The sequence below is a fragment of the Aythya fuligula genome, chromosome 2 (assembly GCF_009819795.1).
Source record: "Aythya fuligula isolate bAytFul2 chromosome 2, bAytFul2.pri, whole genome shotgun sequence".
NCBI classification, from domain to species: domain Eukaryota; kingdom Metazoa; phylum Chordata; class Aves; order Anseriformes; family Anatidae; genus Aythya; species Aythya fuligula.
Window position 1 is genome coordinate 134,807,967 of NC_045560.1, and position 21,935 is coordinate 134,829,901.

General features: G+C 36.6%; 1 protein-coding gene across 2 annotated transcripts in view; it reads right to left on the minus strand.

Annotated features, from left to right (window-relative positions):
- Positions 1-1,472: 1,472 nt before the first annotated feature.
- Positions 1,473-21,935, minus strand: part of TRIQK (triple QxxK/R motif containing) — a 57,567-nt gene continuing 37,104 nt past the window's right edge. For both annotated transcript variants that reach the window (XM_032183098.1, XM_032183097.1), the window contains exons 3-4: positions 11,457-11,542; positions 1,473-2,024 (exon numbers count right to left, since the gene is read on the minus strand). In XM_032183098.1, coding sequence (XP_032038989.1) covers positions 1,911-2,024; positions 11,457-11,542 — 200 coding nt within the window. In that variant the 3' untranslated portion in view covers positions 1,473-1,910. The remainder of the gene's footprint in view (positions 2,025-11,456; positions 11,543-21,935) is intronic.

Consider the following 21,935-nt stretch of genomic DNA (forward strand, 5'->3'; position numbering starts at 1 on the left):
TAAATTCAACATGTCAGTAAGCGTTCGGTCATGTATAAGAGTATTAGCCGCCTATAAGTCATATGAATGTATAAATGTTAAGTTTTTGTGTCTGTAACAGTCATAATTAGAAAATGAGACATATTTGCATGTATATGTTTTTCCCTTTCATATTCTTGGAAGACAGTTGTACTCTGAATTTCTAGAGGAGTTGTTTTGCATTGCATAAAGTGAATGAGGAGTATGAGAGATAAGAAGTGTATCCTTAGGGAGACATAACGTATATGGTCATAGTTACTGTATGGTTTAAAAATTAACTGCATTAATCTAAGTTCCTTAAGAGGTGATAATGGGACTGTGTCAATTTAAAATAAATATATTCTCCGTTATAATAGTTGCTAGGATTTGGTATGCCTTTGTCTTCAAAATCAGTGTATGGAATCTTACTCAGGCATTTCTGGAACAAGTCAGTAAATGTCTCATTTACAATTAAACCTAGCCTTCAGCCCACAGACTGGTATCAAAGATACAACCAAGCTAGTTTGCTAACAAAATTTCAGAATTATAGTAGCTTTTATGGAAGTTAATCTGCCTAACTCATTTGCACATTCAGCACTAATGGCTCCATGCTCTTCTTGGTTTCAAAACGAAACCAAACTAGAGAAAGACTGACCACAAATTTAAAGGATCAAACCAAAACCTTTACAACCATAAGCTCAGTAATATGCTGAAGCTGAAGCAGAACAGTGTAAAGGCAGAATTTAACAGCTCCCTGCAGCTGCTTTGACATATCAACTTCTTCAAGTTGCTTGTGGTTATCAAAGGCATCAGAAATGTTATCTACACTGCATATTCTGAAAGAGACTTTGTGAAAATTAAAGGATGACATAAAGCCAAGATTTTCCCAATTATTAGAAGTGTACATAAAAAAAAAAAAAAAGCCTCTTAATACTTACAACTTCAGACATTAGTTTGATGATAAAAATGATTGTATAACTACAAAGAATTTTTTTACAACATCCCCCTCACAGGTAGAGCCAGTTGATACCACAAACAACAGGAAGACTATAATTAAAATATAATTTTGACTTTATATTAATAATAGAGCAATACACTAATTAAACCCAACATCGACTGAACTTTCTATTTACACTAGTTCAGACAGCACAGGAGGCAAAGAACTGTGTTTCAGAGGCATATGCGAATGCTAGAGCTTCTGTCATCCAGGTGCCATTTCTGACAGAACACATGTGTGCTGAACAGTTGGCAAAAGAATGAAAAAGATTACTGTAGATATATGGGCACACAGAATCTGGGATGACATAAAATTAAGTCCATATAGGAGGTGACAGACTGCTTCTAAAAAGATAATTTTTTCCTACAATGTCTTCCATCTTTGTGTGTGCATGTGTGCGCACACATTTACAAGAAAGATAAAAAGGGAGAGGAAGACCGAGGGTTTTTTTGATATACTTTAAATATAAAACAATAAAAGATTATTTTATTTGGTATTTCTGCTTCCTCTTGGGAAAGGGAAAGGAACTTAATTTGGCTATTAGGAAGCTTTGATTCCTAAATTTACTCAAGGCAGATTCTTCTCCTGTGAAGTCAGCATCAATACCCATGGTAATAATAGCACCTGTCTTTCGACATCAAAGTTCTCTGCCTGAGAAAAAATAATGTAAACAATAAACTTCATGTGTTGTACTGCAGCTCCTGGCTTCGGTGTTAACCAAATATACTTGCCGGGCGTGAGCGTTCTTCCTTTATTTTGGAGATCTGGAATGTAGAAGTAACTGATGTATTGCAAAACTTACTAATTTGGACTGCAAGAAATGGCATTGTTTACTGTCTCACAGTGAAGAGACTGTGTGTTCCTACGTAGTCTTGTTCAAGCTGAAGAAATCGTGATGATAGATTCATTGCATCTGCTAGTTTTCATCTGGATCCAGATCAAGGTCAACTTCACTGGAAATGTTAAGATAAAAGAAAGCATAGAAAGCCAACAAAAATACCAATATAGCTGCAAGGACAAGGGCAACTTCCTGTAGGAAAAAAAAAAAAAAGTAAAACAAAAACTGTTAGAAACACTATCATAATTTAAGATAAATAAGAAATAAATGTCACTTCCCTTCTATAACGCACATCAAAATAACACCAGACGTAGACTCTGCGTAATATATCAATACTTTAATGATTTATTCTTTTTGATCACCAATTCAGAGTGTTATAAAATCCATTCACTTAATAAAGATTTTGGTGAGTTTGATACACTGCCAAAAATAAGACACTTGGCTTAAAGATCTTTGGTCTGACCTAGAAATAGGAGCTTTATGTCCTTTTATTATTCCATCCCTTCCTTTTTAAAAGAAAACAGAATTCATGAACCACAGTTTTGAACACAAATTTAAGTTATGAATTTACACTGTGAATTTTGATGTTTTCTAGCAATATGTTACTGCTTTTTGCCAACAAATTTGTAATTTTTTAATGAAGCAAACACAGTATGGTGGAAGTCAATGAAAATTGCTACCTCTACCTCCCAACCTCCTGGCATGCATTACAATATGGATCTACAAAATCCTTCAGAATTGGATGAAACTTTTCTTCTTTCCCCTCTTCAATAAGGCAAAAAGCACAACAATTCACACTTGCACTTGCCTCTCTTCCCATAAAATACTGCAACTTGCTGCATCTTCCTTAATTAACATAAAAGAGTCTTCCAAAGTATACATGATTTATAGCAGCTTTCAGAATCAGAAAAAATGTTTTTCTACTAAACGTCATATTCACTATGTGACTGCCTATCATCGTATTCTATCTTAAGGCTGGACTCTGTTAAGCTCCAGCTTTACATCTTGGATATAACAAATCAGTGTTATCATTATAACATTACTTCTTGCAAAGTTGCAGTGTTTCTGATTTTTAAGTTTTTTTTTTTTTCTTTTTTCTATGAAAGCACAGCATACTCCCTTTACTGCTGACTCTCATTTTGTTAGACAATAAAAGAAATACAAATTATGTATTTTATGTATTTTATGTAATTATGTTCCTCCAGCTCATAGTAAGTACCACTTCCACAGCTAACAGCACACGTTGCTTCATTACCTATCATCAAGAAGGATTTTTGAAATCATGTATGGGGGTACTCACAAGGAACAGGTCAGTTTGCCCACCCCCACAAACTGCCTACCCTCTACAAAAAGAAGCAATAATCTCCCCTCAGAATCTCAGTTTCACGTTAACCCACAAATCGTCTGCTTCAGAGCAACCTACCCATATACTTCAAAGGAGAGAAATAGTTTAATAAATTTATAGCAACTAATCTGAATTGGTACAGAAGATGCAACATCAGACTTACTTTGCCACTGGGATGGAAAAGAGATGCCTACATCTCACCTAGACAATCAGACAACCTTTTCAGGTGAAGGAGAGGATCTGACCCTCTTCAGTGTAAGATTCCTTCTGTCCTAAACAAGATATCTAAACGACGTCACAGGGACATTCTCTAAAAATGCCTATTTCTCCCCTTAGACTATGAAGGAAGTGTAGATGATGGGTCAGGTGTAGAGACCTACACTGCAGGACAAGTCCCATCTGGGATCTCCAGATTCGTGGTAGCTTTGTGGCTGACTTTGCATGTCCACTGCCATGAAGGAGTTAAAAGTGTGTTAGACTTTTTAAAGTCTAGCCCATAATCTGGCATTCTTCTATAGAACAGCATTTCATTTGCATTTACATGAATGCATTATATAGTTTATCAGAATGTTGGATCAATAATTCAACATATGCCATCTAATAAACTTTGAAATACTACTGCCTAGTTGGTGTATGCTTTATAGGAGCCTTTGTTCTATAGAAACCTTTGCTTTACATTTTATATGGATGATTAATTGATATGCACTTTAAATTTATTTTACATTAAAATCGTTCCTTTGAATTTGCCGAGGCTGTTTGCTAAGGATTTCAGCTACATTTTCCTCTTAGTGTTATCCCTTTCTCTGAGCCTCACCCTCCTGTTTTTATATGATTTGATTAAAAAAAAAAATACATCTAATTCACTAATATATTAAAGGAAAGTGATTTTTGCTTTGTTGCAGTTACAACACGTCAGTATCTCACAAAAGGGCATGGCAGCATCAGACAGGTTTCATTTATTTCCTTGTATCCACAGCTGTGCTCCCAGACCCATCTGGCCACACAGCTACTAATCTTAAGAGGATGTAATAAACAAGTGACATACAACTGCAAGCTCCATCTGCTCAGGAGAGTGGACAACAAAACCGTACAATGCAGGCACCGTTCACACTTGACACAGACAGCAAATTCATTCCAGTATTAAAAGTTTTTTCCCTTGTTCAGATGTCACACTTGCCATGTTTTCTGCTCTACAATCAGGCCACCTTCCCTCTCCTTTCTCCCCAGACTCCCTTGTGAAATACTGTGGTAGCAGCAGCAAAACTGGGGGGAACGTTTGCATTAAAGATTTGTTTTCTGGGATGCGAAACTGGGAAAATCTTGATTTTATTCTCAGGCTGCCCAATAACTGCTTGGGAGCAGTTCTTTAATTTCTCTCTGCCTACGTTTTACAGCAAATAACACCAAGACAACATTACTTTCCTTACGCAGGCATTAGGAAGTAGGTGAATGGATCAGTATTTATTAACCCTGGGAATGACAAGCCTTATTGAAATTCCAAGTTTGTGACTTATGCGAACACCTTAATTCTGAGTTACTGAAGAAGGCTGAGTAAAAAAAATCTAAAATAAATGGTCTAACAAAGGATGCCTGGCTCTTAGCTAGGGATATGCAGCCTCTTAAGAATTGTATCCAGTTTATGAACTTTTATAAACATAAATTTTGCAATGTAAGTAGCAAATGAGATGCTACACCACTACACTGCCTTTGCAACAACCGTACATATTGTCATTCTAATTTGTTTTATACTTATCAGGCTTTGCTATTTGTATTTTAAGCCATGCATAGAAATGAAATGTTAAAATACTCCCCGCTTGGCATATATAGCTCCCTTTCTCTTACACTTTATGGATCATCCCTATCATCCCCCTGCGAAATCCATTTACTCAGAGGATTTCGCCATGAATAATTAACCAATAAGAAGAAGTCTTATAGAAATAAACTTAACATGATCACAGGGCTTTTTCTCCTTTTTTCTTTTTTCTTTTATAACATGGTACAGAACACTAGGAAATAAAATCCCTGCTCTCAAATTCCAAAGTACAGTCAAGAAAGCTTTAAAAAGGAACACAATTTTCTACTATATTCTCTTAAATTTAGAACAATTTCTGCAGAAATCTATTGATTGCAGCTTAGTTAAGTTTTTCAGGAACTTCTCCATAAAGGAAACACATGCCATTGCAGAATAATGTAGATTCAATTCTCCTATCATTTTTGTCAGTTTTATGTCTCTCCATGCCAAAATACTCCAATAACGTCCTCAGATTCCTGATGGAATAAGTTGCAGAGTTGGGATCTAAATGAGATTAAACAGGATATAAAAAAACAACAACATCAACAAAAAAACAACAACAAAAACAAAAAATGGGGGACTAGATGAGGAAAAATGTTGAATATAGTTGCACAGATTTAGACACTGTTTATGACAGTATCATACACCACATATATAACGTAATACCACACTCAGGAAATTTTATTTTTTTTACATGTTAAATTATTTGTTTATTGTCCTCCAAATAGAAGCATATATTTAGTATATCTTTTTCTTTTTTATCAAACACTATCTTAAAAGTAGGTTAAAGTGTACCACAGATTTCTGTCTCTGAAATTGTAAACTATTCCTAGATATTTTTGAAAAGGGATAAAAAGAAAATCACATGGACCAAGGATATTTGTCTTTTTAGAAATAAAACTTACATGGACTTAAAAATAAATCTTCTTATCCCATATAATTTCTAAGTGGAAGACTTTGGCTGGGCATTCACTGTGACCATTTTTTAGAATTTCAAAAAATAAGAATTAAAAATGAATGTTTGCTTGTTAACAAAACATTTAACATCTAATGCAAGGCAACAAAAGTAATTTAGTAACTTTTATCAGTAATTTTTATGTTATAAATTTTAACCATTAAAATTTTCAGATAGCACAAAAACAATTATGGCCTTAAATAAGGAAAACAAGGAACTACTACAAAGTCATCTAAAACATCTGGCTATATGATCACAAAGCAGGATTCATTTTAACATAGCTAAATGCAAGATAATATAGTTGTTATAATTGTAATACTGTAGTACTACAAAGATGCTACTAGATAATATTGTAGCACTTACAAAGGCAGTACTTACAAAATGGAAAACTCTGCCTTGAAAGCCTGTGACTCTAAAAAGGTCTTTTGATTTAAGAAGTAACCACTTCCTCAGCACGATCCCTACATGTGGAAGGGGGGATTTCCAGTAAGGAGATGACTGTTATTTATTTTATCATAGAGAAGAATGAGAGGTAGCTTGGTTACAGCATATAACTATACGCCATATACCTGTATTTAAGTAAGATGCTTCACAGTGTGGGGTCTTTCTACCTCGTTTATAAGAACCTCTTGAGGTCCTGCCGAGGTTAGATAAACTCGGTCTTGAAATAAGATGTAATTTCCTAAGAACAAGAATGAATGAACATTCAAGTAACCTCTTAGGGAGAATACAGACTTCCATGGCCATGAGTCTTTTATGGCAAGATTTCTCAACTAAATAAATAAACATATAAATAAACAAATAACTTATTCAGCCATTGGGAAGAATTCTTCAACTTGGGCATTTGTGAAAGGAGGCCCTGGCTGCTAGCTAGATTTGGTGAACAAAAGCCTCCAGACTGCTCCCTTCCTTCAGAGCCTGGGAAGACTAGAATTGCTTGCATGGTCAGTGCTATATTCTGAATCCCTGGAGTACTAGATTGTCAAAAATAATGACAGTTCATGCTTCTGTGCTTCAGACTTTTCTATAAAGGATCAGAGTAAGAGTTTCCTTCCTTTCCAATAAATTTCCCTTCAATTATATTGATTCCGTTACCGGGATATGATGTTTTATTGTTGGACTCCTTTTCTTTCAGCTGTCCTTTGGAGTGGGTCATAGCCAGAGACTAAAGCCTGAGGAAGATGGACTTCTGCTCCGAGATGGTACAGAAAATCCTCCTAAGCTTCTGCCTGGTGCATCTTGTTCACATGCTGAAAGTCACCAAAATTACTGTGCTTAAGTGTACAGGTCAGGCCAGGGTCAGATGGGAGCAATCTGATTTTGTTGTTCACTTTGTACACTTTTTTCCTCCTCTCCCTTCCATTTCAAGGTCAGGGATGAAAATCTGACTGCTGGAAGCACTGGGAATATATCACACTGTTCATTGGTGGTACATTAAGGTGCCCTGCTCTTTTTGTGAGGCACATAAACTGGTTTGAAGACCCAGTACTTTGGGTCTACAAAAGTGCTTGGATTTCCTAGAAGGTATCTGGATGAAATTTTATGATCTGTAGTATATAGGAGGCCAGATCAAATGATCTAATAGTCCCTTGTGGCCTTAATTTCTGCAAAGCTATGAAACTGTATTCCCAACATATCTTGGCAAACAGAGTCCACTAACTTAGCAGATTATGAGCAGCATGAAATCAGAGAGCACCCTTTGCCAAAATACACTAGGAATGTTTTGTTATCTCTTCATATATAACTTGTTCCAGATGAGATAAACTCTTAATAGAGAGCTAGCTAGCTAAACAATAGATTAGGCAGATATGCAGAAGAATGACAGACAGTGAGCTTCCACTTCTCTAAGAAACATTTATTTCTTAGCTCAATCAATGTACTATGCTGCTAATAATTCTCTATGGAGTGGTATTCTGCAGCTGATTACATCTTTGCAAGTGGGTGTAAAATGCTACTGTTCAGATTTGTGTCTGCTTTTCAACAAGAGAGAAAACGTCATCATCTATCACACGGACCACAGATTCATTCTTGTAGCCTGTGAAAAAAAATATCTCCTCAAGAATTCCCATTACTTTTGGCCTCTGCATAGAAAAACCCAGCTATCTGGGGCTGAACTTGAACACTCCTCAAACCATTTTCCCCTTGCCACCCTCCCACTGGCACCTCTAAGAGCTGAGACAGCACCGACAGCTTAGAGCCCTTGCTACTCCACCTGGTCGTCACCTCCAGGTGTACTTCCATCTGCAGGCAACAAAACAACCACAAAGAGAAAATTCAGAGGCTTCCTTTTTGGTACTGCTATAAAGAATCTTGTCTTACCCAAAAACTGAGAGACTTCCAACATATTGCTTTCTCTCCATGTTATTTCTTGAGACAGGGGTCCTGCTTGTCCAAGGCACACCATGTGTTTTGGCACTGTCTGCATTGGTGTCATGTATACAAACAGAGCCAGCACAATAGCTCTTTTTCAATATTTAATTTTTAAGCATGTTTAAAGAGCAAATATTACACTGAATACTAGCATGGTCACCCTGCTTGAACTAACTTTTGATAGTTATTAGTGCTTAGCTACTTCTCTGACATTATCAACATGGATAAAATCTCTCATTGGGGAAATTAAAAAGTACTAAATGGCAGTGACTGAAAGAAACTTTGTTACTTTAAACCTTGCATTAAAATGACAAGGCAATCAAAGTTTGACAAGACAAGCTAATTAGTATGCCAGCGATGAAATGTGAAGGATCTCCAGGGGATCAGTTCTCGAAAGTTTTATGTCATTTATAAGGCTTTTTTTTTTTAAAGCAAATGTTGTCAGCTCTTATGGTGAAATACACAACAGTGGAATTTCATTATCTTCACAGATATTGAGGACTACATCCCCTCTCTGTTTTTCAATCCTTCATTTTCCCTAAATACTTTAGTTTATATCTAGTGGTTGTTCTTCCCATGGATTGGACCCCAGGCTAGAGGTATCAATGAGTACTAAAAAAAAGCCATTGTTTTAAATGGCATTTTCATAGATGTAAAAAATTTTCCTCTTTCCTTGAGAGGTTGTACCTCTATAAGTATGATACGGTTATATCTCCTCTACAGTATTTTTATTATCTGCAACTTAGCTTTTATAGGAAAACGTTAATATACTTTGAAGTGCTGCATACCATATCGTGTACTGAAACCTGGAAAAACAAATAAATGGAGAGTATACATATGTATGTTTTTTCTCAAACATTTAACAAGAGCCTTGGCCATTTCTATTTAAAGTGCTGCCTACTTATTGCATTGCACTGTAATTACACCGCTTTTCTTTCAACACAAACTGAAGTTAGTCAACTGTCACTGCACAGAATTGGAGCCTGCATCGTATAAAAACACTAAAACCTCACCCTTAGAAAGGTGAACCATGTTGTTTATCAGCATCAGAAAACTTTGCTAATATGAAGTGACAGCTGTGACAATACCTTCCCAAATGAAGAGCTCAGGCACACGCAAAGCTCTGAATATTAGGAAACAAACAATTATGTGCATTTAACCTCAAAATAGTTTCAGAACTGTACATAACCTGATGGGTTATATAAGCTCAGCGAGAAGGCTGTATACAAAGGCCTTGTCCTCCTTGCTCCACAAGCACATCCCTGTAGGGAGAAGTAACCACCTTCCCTTCCCTTTTGCTTAAGCTCTGACAGCTTTTGTCAGCAATTAGGAAGCAAGGAAAATGACTGAGATCTGTTTGGGGGCAATCAGAATCAGATTTTATAGCCCATGTGTGCAAGAAATGTAACAGCCAGAAGACAATATTTTAAAGTTTTTGTTGTTATTGTTGTTTTGTTTTGTTTTGTTTGTTTGTTTAAAAGGCAGAGGCAGAATTGCAAACCTCAGACACCTAAAACATTGCAACCAGTAGATCCCCAGGGAACACAACACCCCATGACCTGGAGAACATGTGTGCACTTTGATGGCAAAAGTCATTCCAAGCTGCAACAAAGCTGGCATTCTACAAAAATATGTAGGAACACATTTGTACAGGATAAATTATTCTTGTTCTCCTTATTCACTAATATTTGGTATTCATTATACATGTGATTACACATATGCTTTTCTATTCTCCATCATTTTAAAGTAATAATTACTCAAGATAAAAATGAAACAAAACATGGTTTGAAGGACATATTTTCCTCACTTGTAAGAGATACGCGTAAAACTTGTACATTTCTAAAGAACTAGGCTGTACAGCAAAAGTCTCCAGGTAGAACATCACTTTTAAAAGGTCATGTCATTGAAAGTAAAATGAAAAGAAAAAGTAAAATTTAATAAGAAGGGAAGGAAAAAACATCAAACTCAAAAGGTTAATAATCTATCCTTTAAACAAAAAAGGCAATCTACTTTTTCTCATTAAAACCTGACACACAGCACTAACTGAGGAGATTATGTTGTGAAAACATACTGCATCGCACGGTAATGCTTGATCGAGATCAGCAATCAGGAGCAAAAAGAAAGCACTGTTTCGTGATTATAATAGCAAATTCTGGAAGACAACCAAATACATCATCTGGCAGCTCAACAGCTGTTACAGCTTGGTAGTAATACCTTGGCATTTGCTATAAGCTATAACTTGAAAAAATTGATTTCTCATCTGCCAGAAACAAGAAAATGTTCTCCTTTTAACATTTCTAAAGTTCCTTTCACTAGAATACTCAGGTGTCTGATCTTTTAAAAACAAAACAAACAAACACACAACATTTTTTAACCTTCCTGCTAAGCTAATTGTATATCACTTTGATTCAAAAATAAGTGTGATGGAAAAATATTGGATGCCACCTAAATAAACAATGTACATTCAGCCAAACTCCATTCTGATGACACTGGATAGAACATAATATTCCTGATTGTCTTCCTTCTTCATATTCACAGTCATGATCAGCCAGCCATTATTATACTTCATACCAGCCTGGAACAGGGACATTTCCAAAACAGATTTCAGTCCCTTTCCAAGTATTTTGCTGTTAGTTAAGCCTACTGTTTTCCAAGTCAGAGGTAGTACACAAGAATGTAGACTGAGATAATAATGCTGTGAATTTACAATATTTAACAAACACTGTCTTTAAATGACACAAGAAACTTATTCTAGAATGCCGAGTTCTTAGAAATGGGTATAGGACAGGAAGAGGAAGAAGGGAGATGTTTGTGTATTGTCACTTTTGTAACAATATAAAATCATTAAAGCATTTGTTTTGTGCACAGAGTGGCTCACAGGAAAGATCAGTTTTCTAAGTATACAATATTTTATTGACATTAAAGTATGCATCATAACAAGAACATGGACTACTTAAAACCCTTTAGTATTTCATCTATTCTAGTTATCTTAGGGTTAAGTAAAAGCAATCCATCATAAATATTTTAGATTCTGGCATTCCACTTAGATTTTGAAGTGTCATAAACAATATCTCTCAGAAATCAATATTCACGCAGTACATCTATGGGGAAAAGAAACAAGAAATACACAAAGGTGGTATAAGCTATCAAAGAGAACTCTACCTTCACGCCTAGTGCAGTTTTCTTGGCCTCTGCTTTTAATCTTGTTGCTCTTAACATAGGCCTGGTTTTCTTATAATCTTGTTTTCCTAGAGCAGAAAAACACACTTATTGAAAATGTTGCCAAAAATATATATAAAAAAAGATAAAGAATGTTAGCAATTATTTCAGTTTGAAAGTCAGATCTAACATTTTGAAAACGTCCCCCAGTTCAGCACTTTAAACAGAAGCTGCTTTATAAGCCAGGGGCCCAACCAGTGCAACAACGGTCCTCAGCACAGGTGATGATAGCAACAAGCGAGAGTTGATAAATCAGTGCAGAACTTATTACTCCGAAGAGACATCCAAATACACATACTGACAGCCACCCACTAGTACAATGTTTACTAAATTGTTCTGTAAGCATCACACAGCAAATAAGTAGATTAAAGACGGATGACGTTTTTTTCCCTCACTTTTCAATCAAAACAAAATTTTCGTTACCATTTTTGTTGGTTAGTCATCTCTAATGCACTTATAAATGTGTAATACGTGACATTCTGGTGAATGTAAATGTTTCAAGATTCCAAACTGGAACATTATTTGTGAGTAGCAGAACTCGGAGACATGCAGGTCAGTCCAAGTAAGCATTAATAAAACCACTGCTTCACACTATCTGTTTATAGAAACACGTTACACAGAATCCTCTAGAACTGTCTTAGATGGACTTTTTTGAAAAATATGGGGACTACCTCTTGCAGCCACTAAATAGTGCAGCCAAGTGTTTCATTACTGTGAGTCTATATGAACCGAGTTCAGAGGAAGACATGAAAGTACTTAGAAATGTCATAAATCTTTTATCTCAACTTAATAATAAAGCATAAAATACTTGATATCTCTCAGGTATATTTTTCCGACTTAAAGGCTCCACTACTGTATACTATTAACCACAGCCTCTTTAAGTCCACAGAAGTCAAGGTACTGATACAGTCAGCAAAGGAGGAGAAGGAAAAGAAGAATCCTCAAAGAAAATGCTCAGAGGGGTAGAATCCCAGTGAAACCGCTTTGTCTTTTCAAAAAAGTCCTTTCCTCCACCCCCCACCTGCCCCATGCATACATGCATTTTGTCCTTTTTGCCTATTTACAAAGCTGAGCTGCAATGCTTAAAGCAGAAATCTTTCATTTTTTCTTTTTTTTTACCACTAGTTTTACATCTAGGTTTCATCGTTGTTACATTCAGATAACTTAACCTTCCCTCTAAAAGAGTTCTCAGTAGTTTTGTGCACGCAACACTCCCATTTAATCTACCAGATGGGGCCTTATGTTCACAATCAATAGTGCAATCTTCTCATTTCATTGTCATCTTCAAAATTGGGATATTACAGCACAGTGGAGAAATTCTGAAACATGAATTAAAAAAGAATGATCTTCTCCAGCGATACCCTGAATTCATGGAAACACACTTCTACCTTTGTCCACCTTTTCTGTTTCATTTCTCTGCTCATATTCAATGAAGAGCTCTTCCCTGTGTAGAATATCGTGGATGCTGAACTCGCATTACGAATTTGCTCTTATGGTATAATCTCTCCTCAACCCTGGGGATTATATATTGTGAAGGTCTCTGTATTATCCTCTGGTCAGGTATTATTCATAAAAGAACTGAAATAACTTAGAAAATACTCAGTGACAAAAGGAAAAATAACCTAAACCAAGTGAAAAAAAAAAGCATATATCCAAAGAGCCTTCTTAGAGGATGGAGTAAAGATGACAACATGACTATTTATGTCTGATGTTCCAACATATTCATCCAGTCAACATATCACATTTACAGGACAGGATGACTGCAGCATTATTCTTCAGAAGTCAATGATATCTGAAAGCAGGATGCAACAATGCGGAGTGCTGTAATATTCTGTACAGTTACAGAAAGAAATGCAGGAACAACCCAAATGGTTAAGTCATGAGATGAAACCAGCCTGGAAGACAATGTGTTTCTTCCTCCTGAAGTACTGCAGTCGTACCTTTGCAATGAAATAGTTAAAGAGCTGTCAGAATTTCCATTATAAATGGCAGGAGTTTATAACTCATAAAAATTCACTCCAGGGTGAAATTTGGCATAGGTATACCCCAGTCTTGAATTTTTTTGTTTGTTTGTTTGGAGCCAACTTTCAATAAAGTGATGCAGCTGTTCTTACTTACTCATGAACAAACTATAGAAATTTATCCAGCTGATATGTTTTAAGCACAACAAATACTTTTGTTTAGAAGTATAAAACTGACAAGGACTAGGTTCAATTTCAGTTCTCGTAATTCAGATTTGCTGTTCTCCCATCTGGGGTAAATAAAGCAGGACACACAGAGGTTTCCCATCCTGTGATGCAACAGAGTTAGATAACAAAAACTAGAAAGCTTTGTAAGGCCCATTAGGAATGAGAAAAAAGTCAGATACTGATCCCCACCTCCTCTTCCTCACATTGCCCATTCTCCCTCCTCCTCTCCAAGGACCAACTGTGAAGGTGACTAGAGCAATGGTAAATATTACACAGTCTATTCCTAGAAAAGGGAAAGATTATCGGTGTTCCTTCACTCAGTTTCAAACATTCTGGTACTGTTTAATCCAGTACTGTCAGTATGGCTAAGACTGTATTCAGCTTATCCATAGAATATGTCCAGATTTATATTAAATCTGATATGAACAACTAAACCTCCCTATATAACAAATAGGCTATTTTAATAATGACTCTAGAGCTGGTAGTTCTCCAAATCTATGCACCTGTCATTAATTTACCATTCTCCTTGCTAAACGTGAAAGCCAAAGGAAAAAAATATATATGGTAGGGAAACAGTCTGAGTCCACGAAGTGCAAAAGTTTAAAAAGGGCATCTGTGAAGTCCTTTGTAATGAAAACCAGATTTAGCTATTGTACTAAAAGACTCTTAAAACATCTGAACTTTCTGAGGCCTTGGGAAAGACATCTGCACTACAGGACTATAAAGAACTATGAAATGCAAAGCCCCTACCACGTGAATGCTGATCATTACCACCTGGAAAACAAGCAGGAATAAATAATAATAGCTCCCTATGTTCTTTTGAGTCTGCAATTTCAACCAGTTGGAACACGTATATTCACACTCCCGATTTCTTCTAGTTTTATCTACCTCATCCTGCAAGCTGTCTTGTACATTTATCTGTCAGAGTCATCAGCTAAAGCTGTTTCTTCTTCCCAGGAAGTGACCGTCAAAGCCAGTTAAGATGGACTCATCAGACAAAGCCTCATTTGTCTGCTTTACCCAATGTCTATTCAAGACAGACAGAGAGTTTTCCTGAGGGAACATAGGAGGGCCAGAAAAGAAGCCAAAAACATAGATTTGGAAAATTTCCAGACCAAATCCTACTTTCTGTATTACCTAAGCAAAATCCTTTCCTCTTGTACTTCTTCACATTATCATTATTATCAATTTTTCATTTCTTCTCTCAAACTCCAGTGCTGGCTTTCCTTTTTTTTTTTTTTTTTTTTTTAAAACAAACAAACAAAACCACCTACCTTACTTTTTTTTTTTTTTTTTTAATTTATTTAATAAACTCACAACTTCTTTCTTTACAACTTTTCTGAAGTCCATCCATCACTTTATTTCAGTTTTTAAGGCCAAAGAACTAGTCCATGATAAGGAAATTTTTCTTACTGACTACAGCCATCTATTCCCTGCTTCTATTGCGCCTTGCCAGTCCCTCCCAAGAACAGCTGCAAAGACCATCCACCTTTCCATTTCAGTGCTTGAAGTTGTCTTCAGAAACTCTCCAGTGCTCACCCTTCATCCCACCCCTTTTATCCTGTCCTTGTCTGCCCATTTTTTTTCCTGCTCCTTGGGTGGCAAAAGGACCTCAGTAGCAGCTGAACAGAGTTGTGCCCATTTAAAAATCCTTTTTTGAAACTTTCCAGGAGTGGAAATGGACTCTTCTATTGGCTGTAGACTTAGAAAAGCATAAAGATAACAGTGAAAGATGGGGGAGTTTTTCAGCTACTAAACACAGCTGTATTGTGAAAAATGCCAAAGTGTTTCCCTCAGAGCAAATGTTAGGTATTCATACAATATGCAGCATAAAGTTGTTTCTCCTCACGTAACTAGGATTAAAATGCTATGGATTTCACAAGAAATGTTGTGATTTTTCTCTATTCACACTAGAGAACAAGATCCCAAATATCTCCTATTCAATAATTTTAATAATAGATTAGAGAAGACCTGATCTGGTATATTCAGTATTCTCTTTAACTAAACACCACAATTAATGCAAAACTTAAGTTAAATAACACTTATGAGCTAGATAAGTTCATTAAGTGCTGAGTGACCTTTTTTTTTTTTTAACTCTGCAGAAATCCTGTGACATTACGAGGTACTATGCATAAATATTTTTGCATAGATAACAAACTCTGTAACACATGTAACTGAGAATGCAGCACGCTGAGCGCTATATGTTAAGAAAATGGACTACACCTAAGATTTTGTAAAGATGCTGCCATTTACCATACAACCTGAACCTATATAATAACTTCTTAAAAAAATATTGGATTCCCGATCCTTCTAGATGTTTACTCTTTCATTCCAACAATAGCTCATTACTGGAATTGAATAACTGACTAAAGACTGCCTCTCTGCTTCTCAATTCATCAGGCTTAAGCAGAAACAGGACTGCATCTTTGGCCTTTGTTGATACTGCTGTCCAAGCTTATTATCATATGAATATCTAGTTATTGTTTTATAAATGTTCACATTTCAGGAGCTCCCTGCTTTCTTTTCTCTCAGTAGACTTTACAATATCCACCTTCATTATCATCATGTGGCAGCACTGCTCTTTGCCTGCATTTGCTACTTTAAAAATTAATGCACTGCTATTTTCTGAATACTGTACTGCGTAAGCTGCTTATGAGTACATTATGCTATCAAGCGAGCACATGCAGAAAAGCTTCCTAAACTGTTATTCTTTCAATGAAAATACAGCTGGTTCTGCTTCAAAGGCACTTCTTTTCACCTGCAAATGGACTTGCTCCTACACTTATTCCTCAATTCATTGTCTTTTATTTGTGTCTGCAAATCTTTAATTGCCTTTAATTAGAAAAAAGTAAATTCAGTGCTTTAATCTTGCAAATACATTCAATCATAATTCTGTCTGGGATGAATACCAAGTTCTATTCACTGACTGATCTTTATAACAAAGGTATATAAATTTATTGTCCGTTTATATAGACCACACCAATTAAGCCACAATGGAAAAGCAAATAGATAAGAGTCAAAATATTTGAAATGAGAAATGTGCAATCTAAATTTAATTACTCAGACGAATTATTTGAAGATGAGTTATTTACAGCATGCCAAAAAACCTGACAGATAGTAAAATTTGCTAATCAACATTACAGATTTAAAATTCCTTTCAACACTTTCAGTATAATTTGTAGCAACCAACAAACTGCTGTCCTGAATCTTTCTGTGCCGGTATTACAGTCATAATCAAAACATTATTAAGATTTTTTTCTACATAGTAGCAATACATTTCATATGCTAAAGTATTGTTTAAAGCATAACAACACTATAGCTACTGTGTAAATTTTAGTTACTGGTAGTAGTTTAATTAAAATACATTAATGTAACTGATGCTGACACCCAGACTAAAATGTATACATAGATAATTAGAAACTAGAGATAGATTGGGGTAAGCTTTACTGTCAAACTGGAAGTGTGAAACAGCACACCTAGTTAAGCAGGAATCATTGTCATTATTATTGGTTTGAATTAGTGAAGGTTGCAGGAACCCTCCCGTGAAATCCTACTGAACAAGGACAGAAGAAAATGGTCCTCTGGACTTTTTAGGGTTTCCACAGTCTGCCTTTGAGGAGGTCCTTGATTTCCTCACTGTAACAGGGGTAGCAAAGGGCCACAAAGATGATGAAGAGCCTGGAGCAGCTCTCCTACAAGGAGACGCCTAGAGAGCTGGGACTGCTCAGCCTGGAGAAGAGGATGAATCTCATCACTGTCTGTAAATACCTGAATGGAGGGTACAATGATGGCCATCAGGTGTTTTACAGTCGTGCCCAGTGGCAGGACTAGAGGCAACAGGCACAAACTGAAACACAGGAGGTTCCATCTCAATGTCAGGAAGCACTTCTTTACTGTGTGGGTGACGGAGCACTGGCACAGGTTGCTCAGAAAGTTTGCACAGTCTCTTTGCTTGGAGATCTTCAAAAGTCACCTTGACATAGCCCTGGGCAATCAGCACTAGCTGGCTCTGCTTGTGCAGGGGGTTGGACTAGATGATGTCTAGAGGTCCCTTCCAACCTCAACCATTCTGTGAAATTCTGTGAATCAGTAATGTAACTGATGTGCACCAAAGGAATTGCCAACATGGTTTCACTAAGGGCAGATTGTGCCTGACAAATATGATGGCCTTCTACAAGAGGGCTACAGTATGGGTGAATAGGGGAAGAGCAACTGGACTTGTGCAAAGCATTTGACACTGTACCCCATGATATTCTTGTCCCTAAACTGGAGAGAAATGGGTTTGACAGATGGACCACTTGGTGGGTAAGGAATTGGCTGGATGGTCACACTCAAAGAGTTGTGGTCAATGGCTCAATGTCCAGGTGGAGATCTGTAACAAGCGATGTTCCTCAGAGGTCAGTATTGGGACCGGCACTATTTAACACCTTTGTTGGTGACATGGGCAGTGAAATTGAGTGCACCCTCAGCAAGTTTGCTGATGACACCAAGCTGTGTGGTGCTGGAAGGAAAGGGCTGCCATCCTGAGGGACCTGGACAGGCCTGAGAGGTGGGCCTGTGTGAGCCTCATGAGGCTCAACAATACCAAGTGGGAGGTCCTGCATCTGGTCTTGGGCAATCCCAAGCACAAATACAGGCCGGGTGGAGAACAGGTTGAGGAGAAGGACCTGGGGGTGGTGGTTGAAGAGCAGCTCAATATGGCCAGGTTGGATGGGGCTTTGGGCAGCCCGATCTGGTGGGAGGTATCCCTGCCCATGGCAGGGGTGTTGGAATTAGATGATCTTCCAACCCAAACTGTCCTGTGATTCTGTGAATTCAATAGCTTGCAAACACAGCAAGTTAACTGACTCAAAAGTTCAAGTCAGTTTGTACTTTCAACAATTCCATAATTTTACAGTAGTTTATTTTTTAATGGGATGGAATAAAGTTTATTTTTTTCCTATATGCCCTGAAACTCCTGCAAATGGACTGTCTCAGTAGCAGAGTTTTTCTTTAAGTGCCTTTATTAATGCCAACAAGTTAGGTGTCTGGTATGGGGAAGGAAGTGTTTTCTCAAGTGCTCTGTAAAATCATCCAGATCCACAGAGGTATGAATGCAACTATCATCTAAGATGTGCGTACAGAAGTATATGCTTAAATGATTTTCAGAGAACTTAAACTAGTCACTGTGCATTCAGTGAGTAACAGAATTTGAATCCAGTGAAACTCTGTGAAACTCTAATCATAACTGACATCTATGTCTTAAATACGCACACATCACCTATAACTCTACAACTTCAAATTTGGAAATAACTATTGGTCTGGGAACCTCAAAAAAAAGCAAAATTCCAAAGAAAATTCTGTCCTAAGCTCAGTTAAAATCAGAAGCAAATCACTTACCAGTAAGGGTGCATTTAGGGTGTTATAATCTACCTTTGAGAACTGGTGCCAGAACTCTTGTTCATATGCTTGAAAACAGGACCAAGCCCTCAAGTATTTAGTATAGTTTTTTGTGGTCTCAATGTCACGCAGGCTATTCAAGTACCACTCTTTTCCAGAAAAACAGAAAAGAGGTTTTCTTGTTTTTAATTGCTGCGATTACAGAGTTTTTGGAGTCTCAGGTTAACAGAAACACTTTGTTATGTCTTACACATACTCAAGAATACGTGTGTATTCAGAAAAAGCATGAAAACCCCCCACAGCCTCTCTCTTTTTTATTCAGGTTTAATGGCAGCTCAAATCACTGACCATTTTTCAATCTTGAGAGACAGAACAGCTTGACACTAATAATACATTTGCAAAGGACACATCATCATTTAACACAACATTAAGTGCTCAGGGACAACTTTTTACCGTAGACACAATGTGCTCTGAGCTCAGGGTTGACATTTAATGCTACAAAGATAATCCAACCAGTCATTCATGAGGGGTAAATTAATTTTCAAGCAACTATATTTCAGCTCTAAGCCAACAAGAAGGATGCATTAAAATGAATAAGTTCCTTGTATGCTGTCTGCAAGATTAAAAAAAAATATTAAAATAAAATCAAAATATAAAGCATCCTTAAATATATCAAAATATACCCATTTAATTATTGATATCTTTCTCTGATTCCAAAACGCAAGTCTAGTAATATTTGTTAAATATAATATTCTGACTGAAAACAAAATCCCTTAGAAAATCCCTCTGAATTTGCTCTGAGTTGCCATGAAAAGCAGTATTAATGAATGCTTTACATTTAAAATCTCAACCAGGGATAGATTGACTACAACGGGCACTTAAGAAGTATAGAAAGGTGCTAATTCAAATACTTTTATAAGGACTATTTCAAAAATATACATAAAAGTTTAAGAAAATACATTTCAGAAAGCTGGTTATCAATAATGTAGAAAAAAAAATCAATACTTTAAATCAGTTAATTCAGTCATGAAATTTCATTATTTTCAACACCTGCAGAATATTTTCAATTAATTGTAAGACCATAACAAAGGTTATGAAGAACAGCAGCAAAAATATTGATGACAGAGTTTGATGGGCATATTTTTTCATACATTCAAAATTAAATAATCTTTTTAAACCTTTTGCTTAAGCTCAACAGGTGTGTGCTGACAGCTATTAAAAAGCAATAGCTCCATGTAGCAAGGAGTATCTTGAACACCCATGATGACAGTTCTCCAATTAACCTCTCCAACAATCTCTCTAACATTTTTCATTCAGACAACTATGAAAACGTTAAATACCTTTCTTAAAAATAAATTAACATAATTAATTCAAAACAGGTCACTGGGTGAGTGTTTCACTTCTTTTCTTCTCCGCTTACATAATATATACATGCATTAATGTGTGTATGTAGTTTTGAGCACATTTTTATTACTTTGCTATGGAACAACTACCAGCATTTGCACTCTCATATACACAACCACGTTTTAGTATAAATTCTGAAACTGAGGAAAGCAAAACAAAAATGTGACTGCTTAGGAGCAAAGTACCAACATTGACATGAGTACAAACATGCTTTTATCAAACATTTGATTAGATTTGGGGGAGAGAAGGGAAACTATCCAATGGTTTCTTTGACAATCAGAGGTGTGAAAAAGACAGCACAATGTGTGGTAAGGGCCACATAGCACACAAAGACGCTTTCTGCTTTTTTGAGACAGGCTGAGCCCAGCTCCAACTTGGCTTACACCGATTTTATTAACTTTGCTGGCTGCAAATAGAGGAAAATGTGATATACCTCGTAATAAGTGGAAACAGAGTTACAGACTTATGGTCAAAGCTTTCTAGGAAGACAGACACAGCATGCAGCACAATCCTTCCAGAGCCATGCAAGGTCTGCGAGTGCTCCTTCGTTCTTTGCAATCTCTGTCTTTGCAGCCTCAGACTTTCTTTAATATATTTTTTTTCAAGGGCACACTCATAGCCTTACCTAATAGGTAAAAAAGCCAAACAGGAGGAGATCTACCAAATAGAAGCTATGCAGCAAAGTCAAGAGAAAATGGGTGTCATCGTCATAGTCACCGACACTCACAGTATCTGGAGGACCTTCCAACAACCATGTTCAGCGCAAACACAGTAACTGCAGAATCACAGAAAAACAGGTCTGGAAGGGATTTTTAGGAGTTACTTTGTTTGTGTCCTCGCCCCAGAGGAAGATGAAGTTTGGATGGATGTTTGTCTACACAGCTCCTAACAGCCCTTAAAAAGGGCAACTGCACAGTCTCACTAGTTTTCCCCTAGTTCTTCACAAACATTATCATGAAGTTTTCCTCATGTTCAATATCTAACTTAGATCTTCCTTACTGAACTCTTAGAACATTACTCTATCATAAACTTGGAGGACAGTTGACTTATTATCTGCTTTTTTATATATGGTAATCTTTTACTCCTACCTCTTTACTTTCTCCCATACTGAATTTGCAAACTAAATTCATCATCCCATTTGCAATTAAAATACTGGGTCCAGAACAGACCGCTATGGACCCCTCATTACACTTTTACAAACAGACACTAAGCCATTAATAACCACCAAGTACAGTTTTCATAACAATTTGGTACCTATCTTGGAGTAGCTTCATATTCACACATCTCTTTTTTTTATCAGAATACACTGTCAAAACGCCTTGATAAAGTCGAGGCATATGGCACCTCTTCCTTTTCTCCATCCTTAAGATTTGCTACTCTGTCACAGAAGAAAATCAGATTGGATTGACAAATCACATTGGCTGCTACTTACCTCCTGGTTGTGCTGTAG